Source organism: Ambystoma mexicanum, chromosome 3p (assembly GCF_040938575.1).
Source record: "Ambystoma mexicanum isolate Mex_15411 chromosome 3p, UKY_AmexF1_1, whole genome shotgun sequence".
Taxonomy (NCBI): Eukaryota; Metazoa; Chordata; class Amphibia; order Caudata; family Ambystomatidae; genus Ambystoma; species Ambystoma mexicanum.
The window spans coordinates 498,575,234-498,593,635 of NC_090925.1; the positions used below are offsets into that span (position 1 = coordinate 498,575,234).

The following is an 18,402-nucleotide window of genomic DNA, read 5'->3' on the forward strand; positions in this document are numbered from 1 at the left end:
CATCAACCAGGTACGTGGCTTACGGCCTATCCTTCTTATGCGCAAGGCTGTTTTCCTTTTGTGTCCTTATGTACAGGGTCGGCAGCGGCCTCTGTTGCCTCTAGTAACCCCCCCCTCAGTGCCCTCCTCGTTTTGGCCAGCGAGGACCGGGTCTTTGAGAGGTTCCTCGGCCTCATGAAGTCTCCAGATATGGGGACTATCATAAAGGGACGCAGTCGGGGGAAGTCCTTCCCGCTATTCTAGCGGCACCAAAGACGCCACCGCTGACGCCTCTGGCCCCGGCGTAGCCGCCTTGTCTGGCTTCTCAGCCTACTCCACAGGTGGTTCCATACCAGCCTCTTCTTCAGCCTCCGGTGGTGGTCCCTGTGCCCCAGCCTCCGTCTCCAGATACCCCAGACCATCAGGATACTAATGAGGAGGATCCTGACACACCACCATTGGCCAGGGCCTTCCACGAACGTATTGCGGGCCTGGCGGAATACCTGGGCCTCACACAGCCCCAGGTCGAACAACTGGCAGAGGGCGTCCTCGCTGAAGTCCTCACGAGGCGCCCTTCTGCCAGAAGGGGAATTCCACTGCTAACCAATGTAGTCTCCCTCACCAAGAAGGGTTGGCTCAAACCACACTCTGTCCAGCTAGTAAACTGCCGCCAAGTACAGGCAGATGGAGGGGAATACTCTTGCTCTCCTCCCATCCTCAGCCACACTCCTCGGTGATCGCTGCGGCATCACTGTACTCCAAACCTCAGTCGTCCTTGTCTTCTTCATCGACGGCGCTGTTAGGCAAGGAGAAAACCTTAGAGGCATACGGTAAGAAGCTGTATTCCAATGCGTCCTTGCACCTGCGACGGGCTGATGCAGACGCCATGCTGGCAGCTTCTAACCAGAGATTATGGTGGGAAATTGCTGACTTCCTCCCGGAACTCCCCATCCACAGCCAAACACGTTTCAAGGTGAGGCTAGCCGAGGCCAAGCTTGGGGCGCAGGATATCGTGAAATCCACGCTGGCACACATTGATGCCTCTGGACGTGCCATCTGTATTACCACGGACATGAGAAGGATGGCCTGGCTCCCGGCAACCAAGTTCAACCCGGATGTCCCGGAACGTATTGTAGATCTGCCCTTCGAGGGCAGTGACCTCTTCCACTCCAGCACAGACGAAGAGCTGGACAAGAAGAAGAGTAGCTCTCAACCATTCTGACAAAGGCCACGCCCAAGGCATACTCCCAGTCTCGGCAACGCTCGGATAAGGGTCGCTCATCTGGAGGCTTCCGTGGATCCAGGAACAGAGGTCTAGGCAGCCGGAACGCTCGCCGACCCCTAGTTGGCGCAAGCATCAAAAAGCGGGTGTGGGGGGGGCAAGGGCTTTTTCCAGTCCCCCTCCCCTGCCTCAGCCGCTGAGGGAAAGAAGTTCTGACAGACCCACTCAGGTCCATGTGTCGCCAGTGGGGGGGCAGGCTTGCTCTTCACACACACTTTTGGCGACAGAACTTCTTGGACCCCTGGATCCTGTCAGTAGTATCCTCGTGGTAATGTCTACCTGCCTCTCCTCCCTCCTCTTCCCCCCCCCCCTCTCTCGCAAGTTGGGACAGCAATTCTTTTGGCAGAGATTCGGTCGCTCGTCCTGAGCTAGGCTGTAAAGGAAGTCCCAACCTCCGAGCGGGGATCAGGCTTCTACTCCAGGATCTTCGCCATTCAGAAAAAGAACCAGGCTGGCCTGAGAGTTGTACTGGACCTTTCCACCCTCAACCTCTCCTTACCTCTCCAGAGGTTCAAGATGGTGATGCCAGCTTTTATTGCTGAGACACTATGCAGGGGAGACTGGATGTGCTCCCTGGATCTGAAGGGCACCGATCTGCACGTCCTGATCTGGCAACCCCATCGGTCTTTTTTCCGGTTCAGGATCATGGGATGCCATTTTCAGTACACGGTCCTACCTTTTGGCCTCAAATCGGCCCCCAGGATCTTTACCAGACTCATGAATGCGTTGGCAGCCCTCCTCCGGGCTCAGGGCTTTCATATGCACCCCTACCTAGATGACTGGCTCGCCAGGGCTACATCTCAGGAAGCAGTTCACCACTCCTCCCATGCACTGATGAACACACTACACAACCTGGGCTTTTCGCTCAATCTCAAGAAGTCACAACTGCAACCCACACAGTCGTTGACCTTCCTGGGCCTCATCTGCGACACGCACTCTGAGGGGATCTTCCCCTCAGAGGACAAGATCTTGGCCCTCAGAAGAGCCACATCCCACTTCCTCAGCCGGGGCTCTACTTCGGCTTGGTGGTACCAGCATCTGCTGGGCCTCTTTGCAGCGGTATTGTTGGCTATAGCCCACACAAGACTCATGATGAGGACGATTCAGCTACACTTTGCATCATTGTGGAAGGGGGCTCTCAGGCTTAGATGATCAGGATCCCCATCTCTCTCCACCCAGACCTCACATGGTGGTCCAGGGACTGCAACCTGACGGCCAAGCCTTTCCGGCCCCCGTCCCTCAGGTGACTATTACCACAGACTCCTCCCAAGAGGGTTGGGGAGCCACCCTGGAGGACCTTTCGGTCCACGGCACGTGGACCCATCAAGAACAAGAATACCACATCAATTGGCTGGAACTGAACGCCATCTGTTTAGCTCTCGGAGCCTTCCTCCCACGTATCAATGGAAGAGTGGTCCTCATCCAGACAGACAACTCGACCAGTATGTACTACATCAACAATCGAGGGCAAACTGGCAATCAGCATGTGGGAATGGGCCTCGGAGAACGACGTCTACCTCACGGCAGAACACGTTCCGGGGGAATCTAACCTTGAAGCGGCCAGGTTTAGCAGGTTGGGAGCGGGCAACTATGAGTGGCAGCTGAACAACCTTGTTGCACGGGAGATCTTCCACTGTTGGGGCTTCCCCCAGGTGGATCTCTTTGCCACCAAGCACAAAAAAGAAGTGCCCCTAGTTCGCCTCCTGGCAGGGGCATGGCCTGGGCTCCCTGGGTGACGCCATATGGATTCAATGGAACGGCATGTCCGCATACGCCTTCCCGCCCACTCCACTGATTCACAGAGTACTTTGCGAGTTCAAGGAGTCTCGCCAGATCAACCTCATTCAGATAGCTCCGTGGCCAGCATGGCCATGGTTCTCGGAGCTGCTCAGCCTCTCGGCGGTCCCGCCAATCCACCTCCCGACGGGCCCAGCACACCTTCTGACACAGCAGGGGGGCAGGGTCATCCACCCCATCCCCCAGAAGCTGGCCCTCACAGCGTGGTTCCTGAGCAGGTGACGCTCAGCCATCTCACCCTAGCCCAAGCCAACCTGGAAATCATACAGGGGGCTAGGAGCAAGGCTACTGTGGCCCAGTATAAGAGTAAATGGACCAGGTTCTGCCACTGGACCCACTCCAAGGACATCAACCCGCTGGCTTGCTCATTGGACGACGTGCTGTCATTCTCATCTCACCTCGCCAACACTGGTGTACAGGTGGACACCTGCCGCACATACCTCTCAGCCATTGGGGTCTACAGGAACTCTGAGGAAGGGGTCTTCTCCTCCTCGAACCCGATAGTCAGGAGGCATTTGGCCGGGCTCGCTAGGCTCTACCCACCCATCAGGAAGCCACACCCTCTGTGGGATTTGAATCTGGTCTTGGGCGCCCTCGCGTACAAGCCTTTTGAGCCTATGGTGACGGCGGAGATCAGGCTGGTCACCATCAAGACGGCGCTGTTAGTCGGCCTCACATCGGCGCGCAGGGTCAGTGAGATCCAGGCGCTAGTCGCCTCAGAGCCGTACACCACCTTTCACAAGGACAAGGTGGTGCTGCGGACCCATCCGGCATTTTTACCTAAGGTGCCATCAGTATTTCACTTAAACGAGGAGATTGTCCTTCCTACATTCTTTGCAGACCCGAAGGACGAGCCTTGGAGAGTTCAGCATTGCCTGGATGTCAGGCGTGCCCTGAAATTCTACCTGGACAGGATCAAGGGCTTCCGCAAGTCAGATGCCCTATTTATCACCTTTGGAGGCGCCATGCCGGGCTATCATGCCTCCATCTCCCGCTGGATGGTCTCGGCCACCAGGGAAGCGTACGAGGGCCAGTATAGACCCCTTCCGGCGAACATGCATGCCCACGCAGTCGGGGCCAAGGCAACGGCCATCGCCTTTCAACACCATGTGCCCTGGCAGGTCATTAGCAGGACGGCCACATGGGCCTCTCCCTCTGCTCTCTGCAAGAATTGCTGTTTGGATGCAGGCTCCAGATCAGATGCAGCTTTCGGACAGGTGGTTCTCCGGAACCTGTTTGCTTAAGGAGGGTCTCCTCTCTACCCTGGGGCTACATTCAGTTGTAATCGCCCATGCAGTATGGCGGAAAGGGGACGGGACGTAAGAGTAATTATAAGTTATTCACCGTAGTGAGTAACATTCTCTTAGTCCCTAGTCTCCTTTCCTCCATAGGTTCCCCTCCCCAAATAATCTGGTGTCATTAGGCAATGGTAATTCTATTGTCGACGCATCTTTGGGGACTGAGGTCTGGCGCTGGAGAATGGAGTCATGGCAGCGCATGCACCCAGGGCTGCGCCTCTAAATTTAGAGGGAAGTAGATTTTTCTGGTGAAAAAGGTTCCGTCTCCCGTCCCTTGCAAGGGACGCCCATGCAATATGGAGGAAAGGGGACTATGGACTAAGAGTATGTTAGTCATTACAGTGAGTAACTTATAATATTTCCACGTTCCCCAGACACTGAACTTCTAGTGGTGGGCACCTAACTTGAATCAAATGTGTTTCCAAAGTACTAACTGTCAGCATGACATCTGAACCACAAGGGAGCTCAATGGTATTGTCTGTTGTGGTGGCACACTATGTAAATGAGAAGTACATGTGCATCTATAACTAGACGATTAGCTGATAACTGAACAGTAGCAACCAATGCAACATGCAGACCAGCAAAGAACTGGTTTGGGTTCGCCAAATGTCGCAAAGTCTAGCCAAATCTAAAACGTTCATAGTACTCATTCTAGGTTCCATTCACACATTAGCATTTACAGCATAAAGTGTACAAGCCATTCTGGCAACCATTTCCCCCGCTTCTCCTCCTTCCAGTCTACTCTTTTGCCCACCTGCTACTGAGTTCTTCCCCTTCTTAGTGTATGGTGCTTCTTGCTACTTGTTTTCACATGCTTTGCCTGGCACCATATGCTTATTGATTTCTGAAGAGTTGTTAATCTTACTTGCCTGCAAAGCCATAGATACTCTGGTGCCGTGGCTAGAAATTGCTAGCTCTTCCTGTGCTTTCAATGTGGTTAACTACGTGTAAGGGTACCAGCATTTGTGATGGCTTTCTATCTGGGTGCCTTGAGAAGCAGGATTGTGGTTTTTGTAACTGGTCTTTTTATAACCTCCCCATATCTCCCCTTGACAATTCGTTTCTCCCTCACCCTTTGTGTTTTTATAAATTACTTGCATCGACCCCAAATCTACTGTAGTCTAAGCAACACTGGAGATGTTACCACATGAGGAATACTCCTTTACTCGTAGCCAGATTGATAGCTGTGTATAGCCCAGAAGGCTACCTGGGGTCCGCTCTTTTCCAACTTCCCCTAATCTTGCCCCCACAATCATTGATATTACTACTGTGCCACTGAGCTGTTTAACCTACAGGCGTTTATTGGGCATTTATATAGCGCTCTATATATCATTGGTATGACCTCAAAGTGTTGGTGGTTGAACGCCCCAACTGTATTCCAGGTTATTCGAGAGAGTAGGGGGGTCATAAGGTGCTTGGGTGCACAGATTATGTGCACAGCTGATGCGATTGCCTAATGGTAGCTGCATCCTAGCATTGGGTGTGGTGGTATTTGATATCATTTGAATGTGTGCTGTCTGGAGGATGGACACCAAGACTGGGTTCTGGCTGCATTAGCCCTGTGTAGTATGCTTATGTGTGCAGCTAGGCCGATTTTCGTGGGGTATAGCTGCGTTTTAAAAGAATGTTGAGGTGTTCATGAAATATTTTTGAATGTGAGCAGCTAGGCCGAAATTGATCGAGGGGTGTAGCTGCGCTCTAATTGTGTGTTGGTGTAAAGTAGAGAGTGAGCATAGTGATAGCAGAGGTCAGTGTCTGGCTGGAGGTTTGATTAATCGAGCTCGCTATTCCGAATTCCAAGTGGGCATTTGCGAGTGCTGCGTTCAAAGTAAACTCATTCGAGACTAAATAGCCGCATTCAGTGGCGTCATTGCTCGGGATGGTTGCAGGGTGTCGGCAGCCTTACATGGTCTTAGTTGACATTATGGAAAGAGGCAAGTTTTTAGGGCTTTGCGGAAGGCCATGCAGTCTTGGGTGTGTCGAATATGTGGGTGGCGTGAGTTCCACAGAGTTGGTGCCAAGGCTGAGAAAGCGGAACCTCTGATCCTGATAGAATGAAGACGTCGGAATCACTAGAAAGTGGTCAGTGCTTGATCTTGGGGTGCGAGATGGGAGGCAGGGTAATATCTTCTCTTGTAGGTACCCTGGGCTGGTCTTGTGCACTGCTCGGTGGTTAATGCATAGGGTCTTGAAGGTGGCCCTTTGTCCAACTGGGAGTCATTGGCGGGTTCGGAGAGTAGGTGAGATGTGGTCTGTTTCGCAGGGCGAGGAGGAGTTTGGCAGCAGCATTTTGGGCTCTTTGGAGTTTGTTCAGTTGGTATGCCGGTGCTCCCAGATATAAGGAGTTGGCATAGTTCAGTCTCGACATAACAATAGACATAGCAGCAGCAAGTCTCTTGGGGTAGGAGAGGTAAGGAAAAATCTGTTTTAAGAAGTTTCAGGTTGTAGTGACAGCATTTTGAAACATTAATCTGACGAGAGAGAGTTAGATCCGAGTCCATAGTCCAGCTTAGGTTTTTGAATATGTTGGAGGGAGGGGGTGATGGGCTGATGGAGGGAGCGGGGGGCATGGGAGTGGTTGTGGGAGAAAGGCAGTATTGCCCCACACCATGATTTCTGATGTGAGGTGGTTACTTGTCATCCATTGGTCAATATCACAGACAAGCTTCAGGGTCAGGACATGGGTCGGTTGTTGTCTTGAGGATTCTTAGGATAATTTGGGTATCGTCTGCATAGTTTAAACAGGAGAGGTTGTGCAGCGGTTGATTCCTGGTACAGTGTCGGAGCTTGAAAAGGAGAGCAGAGATGCATGAACCTTGGGGTACTCCAGTGGTCACAGGGCGAGCAGTTGAGACGAGGAGAGAGGAAGGCAATTTGTTTCCTGTTGCTGAGGAAAGAGGCAATCCACTTGTGTGCCGAGCCACGGATTCCTAGGGAGTGGTGGCGGTCAAGGAGGATTGAATGGTTAACCGTGTCAAAGGCTACAGCGAGATCAAGGAGAATCAGCGCAGTGCAATCCTCAGCGTCTGCCGTGACCTTGAGATCATCCCAGATCGAGATCAGAGTGGTTTCTGTTCCATGTCTGGGTCTGAAGCCTGATTGTGTGGGGTCGAGGAGTTTGTTGGATTCTACAAAGTAGTTGAACTGGGAGTATGTAGTCCGGTCAATGAGTTTTGTGAGCAATCTATTGTTGGAGATTGCCCTGTAATTCTTAGATTCAAGAGGTTTGACAGATGCCTTTTTTAACGAGTGGCTTGATATGTGCTATTTTAAGGGCTTCAGGGAAGATGCCAGAGTTGAGGGAGTCGTTTAGTATGGTACTTGCATGGTCTCCTGCTCAGGTAAAGGAGAATATTTCTTTCAGAACAGGGGCAGGGCAGAGGTCGAGGCGTGACCCAGAGGGTTTGTTGGCTGATAGTAGGCCAAGGAATTTGTCTCAAGGGTTTGAAAGAGTTGAAGGTTGGTAAACTGGGCGCTAGGCCAATGGGATCAGGGGGAGTCGGTGTAGGGGGTGAGCGAGGACAATTTGGTGTTAATGGTTGCCATCCTGTCAAGTGCGTTATTGTAGAAATGTAGTGAGAGGGAGTCGCAGAGTGGTTGTGTGGAAGTGGATTGGGCAGAGGTGCAAATAGGTTTCACACATTTGCAGATGGTCTTGTGGAGTTCTTTGTTGCTGCTGCCACAGTTCAGAATTTGTTTATTGTAATAGTTTTTTTTTTAGCCTTTCGGATATCGGATTTGTAATTATGGTGGTGGAGGGCGAACCTGGATCCGCTGAGAATGAATGCGCTTATTTTTGTATCTGCTACCACTTCATCTTAAAGCACTGGTGGTGGAACTGGAAGTATGATGCATGTTGGATTGTTTCCCCTGCAAGAGGCTCAGTGCTTTTTTGAGAATCTGCTCCTGGTATAAATGCATGATCTCAGTCGAAAATGCTGTAGCATGGGCTGATGGTGAAGAGTCAGAAAAAGAAGTGAACTTCCATGAAAACACAAGACCGGTAGCCTTGCAAAGACAGGAATAAAAAGCACATGTGGGGCAAAGTATTTTCCAGGCCCAATTGACAGTATAAAGCTGCTGATGAGTTGTTACTGTGTACCTGCAAATGTTGTCTGTAAGCTGCGTCAAGCTCCCCACGACGTTCACAGCCTTTGGGATTGGATTTTGACATGCGTTCAGTTTGGTTTGTTATCGTAGACAACTGCTAATTTGCAAATTGGATTTGGGATGTTTTATATACTGTTTCTTAATGCCTTTTTCAGTACTTGACATTCTGCATCTTAGTAGACCACGTGCTTTAACTATTTTCAGTTCACCTGCAAAAAATATCTAATAAATGCTGTTCTCTTTTTGTTTTGTTAGGACTACCGGACGAAACCATTTTGCTGCAGTGCTTGTCCTTTTTCAACAAAATTCTTTTCTGCATACAAAAGTCACTTTAGGAACGTTCACAATGATGACTTTGAAAATAACATCCTACTTAACTGTCCCTACTGTACCTACAATGGGGCCAAAAAGACATTGGAAATGCACATAAAAATATTTCATGCCCCAAATGTTGTTGCACAAAGTATAGCCATCAGCAATTTCAAAGATAAAGTTAAACAGGATGGCCTTAAAACTAAGCAGGCTGACAGCGTAGAACAAGCAGTTTATTACTGTAAGAAGTGCACTTACCGAGATCCTCTCTATGAAGTAGTTAGAAAGCACATATACAGGGAACATTTTCAACATGTTGCAGCACCTTATGTGGCAAAGGCAGGTGAAAAGTCGCTTAATGGTTCTGTCTCTTTAAATTCAAGCCCCAGAGAGGAAAGTAGTATTCACTGCAAGAGGTGCCTTTTCATGCCGAAGTCCTATGAAGCTTTAGTGCAGCATGTAATTGAAGACCATGAACGCATAGGGTATCAAGTAACTGCAATGATTGGGCACACCAACGTTGTAGTTCCAAGATCAAAACCATTAATGATGATCGCTCCGAAAGCACAGGATAAAAAGCAATTGGGGATGCCTCAAAGAATGGGTCCTATGTCACCAATGTCCCCTGGAAATATGCGAAACCTTCCCTCCCAGCAAATGGTGAATCGACTCAGTATACCAAAGCCTCCATTGAATGCAGCAGGGGTTAATATGATGTCAAATGTTCACCTCCAACAGAATAGTTATGGGGTCAAATCTGTACAACAAACTTATGGTGGCCATCAAATGAGGTTATCTATGGGTGGAAACATGCCAGGCTCTATCGCCTCTCCATCTCAAACAATGAAACAGTTAATTCCTGGTGGCAATGGAAGGCCTTTTACCCTTGGCACAGATCAGCGATCCCAAGGGCCAGTTAGATATTCACTTCCCTCTTCCAATTCACCTGGCGGATTATCTCATTTGAAGCACCCATCATTGAGTTCACCTCAGGCTGCATCAAGATCACTAGTTCAGTCTGCCTCAAAAACACCTTCTGCAGCTGCAGCAGCAGCTGCCGCAGTTGCTGCTGCTGCTGCTGCAGCAGCAGCAGCAAATCCCTCCTCCACACAGAAGTGGAAGATTTGTACAATCTGTAATGAATTGTTCCCTGAAAATGTATATAGTGTGCACTTTGAAAAGGAACACAAGGCTGAGAAAGTGCCTGCCGTAGCAAACTATATAATGAAAATACACAATTTCACTAGCAAGTGTCTATACTGTAATCGCTATCTGCCCACTGATACCTTACTTAATCATATGCTAATTCATGGACTATCGTGTCCTTATTGCCGCTCAACTTTCAATGATGTTGAAAAAATGGCAGCTCATATGCGAACGGCTCATCCTACTGAGGAAATGGGTCCCAAAACAGATTCCACTTTGACATTTGACTTAACGTTACAGCAGGGTAGTCACACAAACATACACCTACTCGTAACCACATACAATCTAAGAGATGCCCCAGCAGAATCTGTTGCTTATCATGCTCAAAATACACAACCCACACCTCCAAAGCCACAACCCAAAGTTCAAGAGAAGATAGATACACCTGTAAAGAGTCCACCCCAAGCTGCTGTTCCCTATAAAAAAGATGTAGGCAAAACGCTTTGCCCTCTTTGCTTTTCAATTTTGAAGGGACCCATATCTGATGCTCTTGCACATCATTTGAGGGAGCGGCATCAAGTGATCCAAACAGTTCATCCCGTTGAGAAAAAACTAACATACAAATGCATACATTGTCTTGGTGTTTACACCAGCAACATGACTGCATCAACGATAACCTTGCACCTTGTTCATTGCAGAGGTGTGGGAAAAACACAAAATGGACAAGAAAAGGCTAACCCACCACCTAGGATAAACTTAACTCCTACTACAACTCCCTTGAAACGACAATTTGATCATGTTGAAATGGCATTGATGAAAAGGAGGAAAGTTGATGAAGAGACTGATGCTCCGGTCACCTTTGATGAGAAACCCGAGGAACCTGTTGTTCTTGCTATAGACCCCAAAGGCCATGAAGATGATTCATATGAAGCGAGAAAAACCTTTCTTACTAATTACTTCAATAAACAGCCTTATGCAAGTAGACGTGAAATTGAGAAATTGGCTGCAAGCTTATGGCTATGGAAAAATGATATTGCTTCCCATTTTAGTAACAAAAGGAAGAAATGTGTTAGAGACTGTGAAAAGTATAAACCGGGGGTGCTGCTTGGCTTTAACATGAAAGAACTAAACAAAGTTAAACATGATATGGACTTTGGTGCTGAGTGGAGGTTTGAGAATCTTGATGATAGTTTAAGGGTCAATGTTAGCAAAACGGTTGATAAAAAACTGAACTTGGACAACAATAAAGATGACAGCTCCTCTGACAGCTGTGACAATGTTGACGATGATCCTATTGAAAGCATTGATGAACCTACCCCTAGCATTGATGAAACTCTGAAAGAGGATGTGTTGTCTCCAAAACAGAATGTGTCGTCTCCAAAACAGAATGTGTCTTCTCCAAAAGAGGATGGCTCATCTCCAAAAGGGGATGAACTATCTCTAAAACAGAACTCAATGTTGTCCCCCAAAGAGAACATGGAATCACCAAGTGATAATGCTGTGTTGTCACCCACTGAAAACTTTGTAAATGAGTGCTTAGAATGTCCATCTGAAAACCTAACAAGTTCACCAGTTGAGGTATTTCTGCACTCTAAAAGCGAGTCAAAGGTAACTCCAGAGGACGATTGTATGAACTTGCCAGAACAGACTGACCAAGAGGCAGAAACATCCATCTGTGAGGAGACAGAGTTTGCTAATCGACCAAAAAAATCTGTTGGCTCAGATAGTGAAGGAGATCAAGAAGACCAGAGTGCATCAGAAGATGAATCTTCACATTCTGTAAGTGGACCAGGCTCACCGCAAGTATCTGATGCTGAAGATACCCCTACTGAGGAAAAACCAGAAACGTGGCCACATGATCCATCACTGAGTGAAAATGCTAATGATGAAAAGCCAGCGGTTGATACAAATGTTTCCATGTCAGACAGTGATGAAGAGCCATCAAAATGGAAAAAAAGCTCCTTTAAAAAAGTGGAAGAGTTTTGGTTAAAACAATCTCCACCCATGCATGCTACAGAAAATGAAGAAAGCTCATCAAATCAACAGATTGAATGGCAAAATAGCACAAATGACAGTGGAGATGGAGAACAATTTGACAATATGACTGAAAGTGTAACTGAACCAATACTTAACAGTTTACCTGGGGTAGGACTGAGCAGTCAGCAAGTATAAGCTGTTCAGTTTATGAACCCTCAGTTCCAAGGTGCGATCTTAGGTTACGGGATGTTCATTTCAGCAAACCTAATTCTAATTACAACTTCTGAGTGCTATATCACCTAGCCAATGGATATTGTTGGCACTGTTGTGTACTAGTGACTAATTCCCTACATGCAGTTGGCTGAAATTGCATGAGAATCTGTGATGCGCAGTGACAATGTGAAAGATGTTGGTGGCTCAAAGGCACACGGGAAAAGTGGAGGTTCATTTTATCTTTTGTTTGTTTTCACTCAGTACACAGTCAGTTGTATGTCTTTTTAAACATCCTTTGTCACATGGTAGGTTAGGGCCAACATATGAGCTACCACCTCAATGTGTATAGCCCCGATCCGCATTTCTTTTTGTTTTCATGTATTCATCCTGAATAGTTGAAATGTATATTTGTACAGTCTTTTAGACCTATTCAAGTGAAGACTTTGGAATCGTTCTTGTGAGCCCAAAATAGATTTATTTCTCCTTTTAGTGTTGCCCTGCTGTGTAATAAATGCTGTATCTAGTTTACCTAGCAAGAGCTTGAAACTGCTATAGTATGACATTTTTGACAGACCTAGTTTTTGCACATAACCTGTACAATCGCGAAGCAGAGGCCAGCAACATAACAATATATCTGGACTCTAACTGTATTATAGAATTCTCTTCTCAGTATCCTGGAAATTACAGTTGTTGACATACTGGCATTTCAGGTCAGTTTTTCTGACACTTTCTCTGGTATAATAACATGCAAGAAACAAGTTTGCAAAGACCTTTTGACACCCTTTAACTCTGTAAAAACAAAAGTGCTTTGTTTTGAGGCAGCACACACAAACCAACAAGTGTTGCTTTTTGGATATTCAGTTATTCTTTATTTAACACCTGCTTGGTGTTGTATTCCTTTATACTATCTAATATGACACGTTGTAGTATGTATAATTTTGTGATCTTTATTTTCTTTGTATTCATTTAAGCATCTAAATAAAATGCTGTATTGTGCTTAATGTAAACATTTTCTTTTATTATAAGTATTATCACTGTGTATGTTACTTTGTATTTCATGCCATTCCCTTTTTATAGATCTTATTTATATTTTTATATATATATATATATATATATATGGTATAGTTATTAATACTTTTCAAAGGAAAAGTAATCAAAACCTAAAGGGACACTCTTCTAGGTTCATTCTTGCAGCAGTTGTGCTGGAAGGAAATAAAATAAAAAGGATTTCACAATAAAACATTTAATATTTCTCATTTATCTGGCATAATGTTAAATCGCTTTTGTGGGTAAGTCCAGAGATCAGAAAAAGTTAGTGTCAAAGTTAAAAGGCTGTGTGGGAATGCATTGTAGTCCTTTCATAAAGGTGTTTTATGCATTCAGACACAGCTATGCTGATCCCAAAATGCTTGGACAAATACTTGATATCTGCTTCAATATGAATTTGTACTTCTGCTTCCTGTCACCTTTCCTCCTTACTTATGTGATATCCTCACTTGGAAGGGGTTGTGACCAAAGTTTGATGTGCAGCAGCTCCTTCTAAGCCTATTGAAAGAGCATGCCTGAACACCCTCCCGACGTGAGACCTTGTGCATGCTCCTTGGCTTGTCAAGTCTTTTTGGAGCTACATACAGCTGTGCTTCACTCTTGTTCCTCCACACTCTTTTTATTTTATTAAGAAATCTCCAGGACCTATGCCGCGGTTCTTCGGCTGCCACTCTTTCATCAGTTTTGACTGCCTTAAACCACTTGTTTTGCCACTTTCGTTTCAAGCATTACAGCAATGGTTCATAAGGCATGGGCAACAACTTTCACCAGAAACCTCAGAGCTACTTTGCTGTGTTTGTTAAGGTAAAGTAAGTGATCTTATCTAGAACCCTACTGCCAATAATGTTGGGCTCCCTGTGCAGGTCTCTGTAAGAAAAACGAGTGAAGGTGGAGGGTGCTGGATAGTGATCAGACGGATGCGGAGAACCTGCAGTGTTGATGAGTGCAGGTCAGAAGTACCTGTTAACTGTGTGCTGATGTGGGGAAATTGTATTCTTTGCTGATTGGTATATCATGGTGCTGGTTACCCAAAAGGGTGTCCCCCTGCTTGCAAAATATTAAGTGGTGGCCGATAGAGGAGAACAGGTAGGAGGCAGTTAAGGACACTAGACCTTGTGTCTGATTGGGAGGGAAGGGAGCAGACATGTAGGGTAAGATGAGCAGGAGCCAAAACCAGCTCCTGGGTTTCCGGGGTCATACAGTAAGCCATAGCTACTGCTGGAGACCCAGGACCGCAAGTGCACTGCAAATCTAATTTCCACATGAGGTGCACACTTAGCTTTTTGGCCATTGCGTATGATCCAGTATGTTTAAAAGTGACCTAGATATGTCCAAATTCATCTTTATTAACATGCTCAAACACTCAGTTAATGCCACGTATGCATGTTTGTAAGGTACCATTTGGCCTGGGTAGCCAAAAGCAGCTCTTGGTAGTTGTTTGGTTTCAAGCTTGCCAGGCTCTCCTAGGGTAGAAGCAGGAGCTAAATGGCTCCTAGCAATTTTAAACCCTGGAAATGTTTGCAAGATTGTGGCAGTGAAGAGTTCATAGAGCGTGGGAAGCATGGGATGAAGTAAACTGGGTGAAGTTTGTAATTGAGTTTTGGTGTGGATTTGATTGGGAGATTGAGGATTCCAAAGATTCACAGTAGCGATACAGATCTATAAAGTTTGTTTGACTTTACCTGGTGAAATCACATTTTGCCACCTTTTTTTTGTGCCCCGCCCCTGTGCACACTCTCCCTTCTTTCTATATACCTATCCCACTATCTATCTGTTTTGTGGTTAAAAAAAAAGTGGTGAAAAAATAATTCAACCAGCTTGCTAGTCGAACAAAGATTAGGAAACTGTTTGATGGGGATCTTTAAATGATCTCAAGTTGTTTTGGGTACTTGACACAAAGTGTTACAAAGTTTCAAGTTAAGTCTCGAGTCGATTGCTAAACATTATACTAGGTGTTTCTTTACCAGAATACCTATTCATGGTAAGTAAGGGAGAGAGCTGAGGATGGCCTTCACTAGGGATAAACATGGCTCTCACAGTATACATTGTTTACATGATGGGAAGTCACCATGTTTACTCAGTGTTGTCCGGAATCAAGAGAATACCTGTTGCCTAGCATATTTTTTTGGGATATTTTTCTAACATTGTTATTTGGAAAGCCAGGTCTGGAACTGTTTGCTGTATGTCGGGTGGAGTGTACTTCCAGGCAAAGATGCATAGGTATGATATGATATGATAGGTTACTTATAACGCGCTTAATACCCAGAGGTTTCTAAGCGCGGACCCAGGGATCGAACCTGTGTTGCTCCGTGTCATCATCTTTCCAAGTCGAGCACGCTGCCGCTGAGCTATCCTCCTGGGAGGATAGGGGTAGGGTGCTACAGTTTCGAGAGCAGTGCAGAGAAAGAGGAGCTGCTTTGTCACTTTTTCTTGAAGTTGGGGACTAAGCCTACTGCATTTTTTGTTGGGTTTTAGTGTACTGGAAGGGATGTCGTTTTGGAATTCTCTTCTGTAAGATAACCGGCCCTTTCCATGGTTGGCGCAATGGGTGATTAATATGGTGTTGAAATTAATCCTTTTCTAGTCTGGTAGCCAGTGGAGAGTATGCATTGCTGGTGTGATCGGTTTCAATCTTTTCATCCTGAGGACTAGTCTGGCTGTTGCATTTTGGACTCCTTGTAGTTACCTCTTCAGGGAGCTAAAATAGTCTGTTGGCGTAGTCTAGTCTAGATTGAACTAATGATATTACTCAGGCTTCCAGATGACGTTCGTACAAGGCCTTTTTACGCAGGAAAATCCTGTAAATACGACCGCTTCATTATTTTCCTGTGTACATGTACGCACAAGTTTAGAGCAGAGGGCAGTGCAAGGGTCGGGTTCCTTGACAGAAAACAGAAAGCTTCTTTTGATTTTTAGCTACATTGATGTAATTTCAAGCCATGGAGAAAAGCCTCAAACAATTTCTCTGAAGCCTTTCAAAAATAAAACTGCACTCTCTGATAAAAGCAATGGTTTCTTTCCATTCGACTTCTGCTGTGCTGTGGAGCAAACAGAAGCACTGTGCATAATTATTTTCCTAGCATTTTAGGGTTGTATAATTAATAAGATGAAAACTAAGTTGCAATTGAGAATTAATATTTTGTAATAAATTGTTTTTTTTTTTTTCTTCTAGTGAAAGCAAACCAGTAGTGCACAATTAGTTAATTCTTATAGGGAGCAACACGCCGGAAGGCCTCAGTGCGCACACGTAAGGAGACCTGAGACCAGGCCAAGAAAATAACATCAAGAAATCCAGGATGGGTAGTGTATTTTCAGAGTTCCTGTGCTGTGAGCATAATCATGCGGAGGCAGATAATTTTTACACTTATAATTTAATGTACACTCTAAGCTTAAAAACAGGGTGTAAAATGAAGAGTATGCCCAGTCTATTTTATTTGTATTTGTAAAGCGCACTACAGCCCAAGGGCATCGAGGCGCTGTTCCAAGAAGATGTCTTAGTTACTGGAGTATGGCATGCTCGAGGGTTACAGAGAGCATGACCTACGCAAAGTAAAAACAACCATGAGGAAGAAAGGGATTCATAGATTCAGACAGTAGTAGGTTACATTACGTGGTTGATGGTTTACAATAGGAGTCGAAGTGGAAAGGGCCAAGGGACCGGATTATGCAAACCGCTATGGTTTAATGGTTTCCTTGAAGGCTGTGTGAGAGTCAATGCTCCTTAGGTGAGTTGGTAGGGAGTTCCATTGTGAGGTCGCGATGACAAGGAAACTGGAGCCTCCTGCGCAGGCCCTTAGGGTTTTAGGAACAATGACCAAGTTGAAATAGGCTGTTCTTGTGGCCTGTCCGAGTGGGGCTTTACAAATCTCTGAGAGATATCAAGGCGCGGTGTTGAGACATTTGTGTGTGATGGCGAGGGTTTTGAAGGTTATGCCGATTGGGAGCTAATGGACTAACTTTCTGGTGGCTAAGAGGTTTTTTTTTTTTTTTTGCGATCCCAGTGGCCGCCTGGAGGGCATTGTTCTGAATGGTTTGCAGTTTTTTGATGTTTTTTGCAGCAGTGCCTACTAGGAGGGTGTTACAGTAGTCTAAGCGGGAGCCAATTATTGCCCTAGCAATGGTGAGGCAGTTTTGTATGGACAAAAAGGGCCTGGCTGCATTGATCAGTTTTGAGTGGTAGGCCGAGGCAGATGCAATTGCGTTTACTTGTCTGCTCATAGTGAGGTTGGTGTCTAGGAAGACCCCTATGTTTTTACTGCCTGAGAAACGGGAATAGTTGTATTGTCAATGGCGAAAGCCTTGTATTTATCATCAAGTCTTTTTTAAGCTAGCCGGGGAGCCAATGAGGCACAGTCCTGTTTTTTCTCCATTGAGGCACTGCCAGTTTTCTGCCATGCATGATTGAATTTTGGCATAGATGGGGTTTAGCTTTTCATTATCAACATCAGTCACCTGTGAGGGGAATGAGCACCTGCTTGTCGCACGCATAATTGCTGTATGTTATGCCTAGCTTATCCAGATATTTAAATAAGGGCTTCATGAAGAGGTTGTAAAGGATCCCTGTGGGACACCGCATTTAATAGTATATGGGTTGGCGCAGGCTTGGTCCGAGAAAACCTTCATGATTCTCCCCTGGAGATAAGATGCAATCCATGCTGTGGAATTAGTGGAGAAGTTGGCCGAGGATGACAGGAGGTGACTAGTTTAGATCATTCAACTTTGCAGTCAATGGGGTATATTACTATGAGCGGTCCGTGGTAGCAGAGTCTTTGCTTAATGGAGAGTGATTGTCATTACACCATTCACAGGTGTTCAAAGCTTCAAGACTTCAATTAAAACAAAACCTAACTCTCCAGGAAGAGCAAGCGCTGTTCAAAAATAAAAAATGAAAGTTACATTTGTAATTGAAATAGACCTGTCCCTGTGATATTCCCCGTCGGGCTGGGAATCCTTGGTAAAAGGGAAAACATTTCACTTTAAAACTGTTTTTATCCTCTACACCAATCACTGTCCTCTGGTCTTACTGCCCCCATCCAATGACAGTCCTCTCTCTAAGCTCCACCCCTGGTGGCTATCTTCAGATTGTTACTGCACGCTTCAGTGTTGGGAGTCCTCAAGTTGCGCTGAGCTAATTTCGTGTTTTTTCATAGTTTGAATTTGACTTTTTGCTTTATCGTCTTCGACAAACGCTACCGGTGAAGCTCTTCATCCACTGTCGGATCATCGCAGTTTCCTGAAGGC

The 18,402-nt window shown here is 46.1% G+C and overlaps 1 protein-coding gene across 2 annotated transcripts in view; it reads left to right on the plus strand.

Moving 5' to 3' along the window:
- The window catches only part of ADNP (activity dependent neuroprotector homeobox), a 260,973-nt gene extending 247,852 nt beyond the window's left edge, over positions 1 to 13,121 (plus strand). For both annotated transcript variants that reach the window (XM_069651163.1, XM_069651164.1), the window contains exon 4: positions 8,722 to 13,121. In XM_069651163.1, the coding sequence (XP_069507264.1) occupies positions 8,722 to 12,096 (3,375 nt within the window). In that variant the 3' untranslated portion in view covers positions 12,097 to 13,121. The remainder of the gene's footprint in view (positions 1 to 8,721) is intronic.
- The last annotated feature ends 5,281 nt before the right edge of the window (positions 13,122 to 18,402 follow it).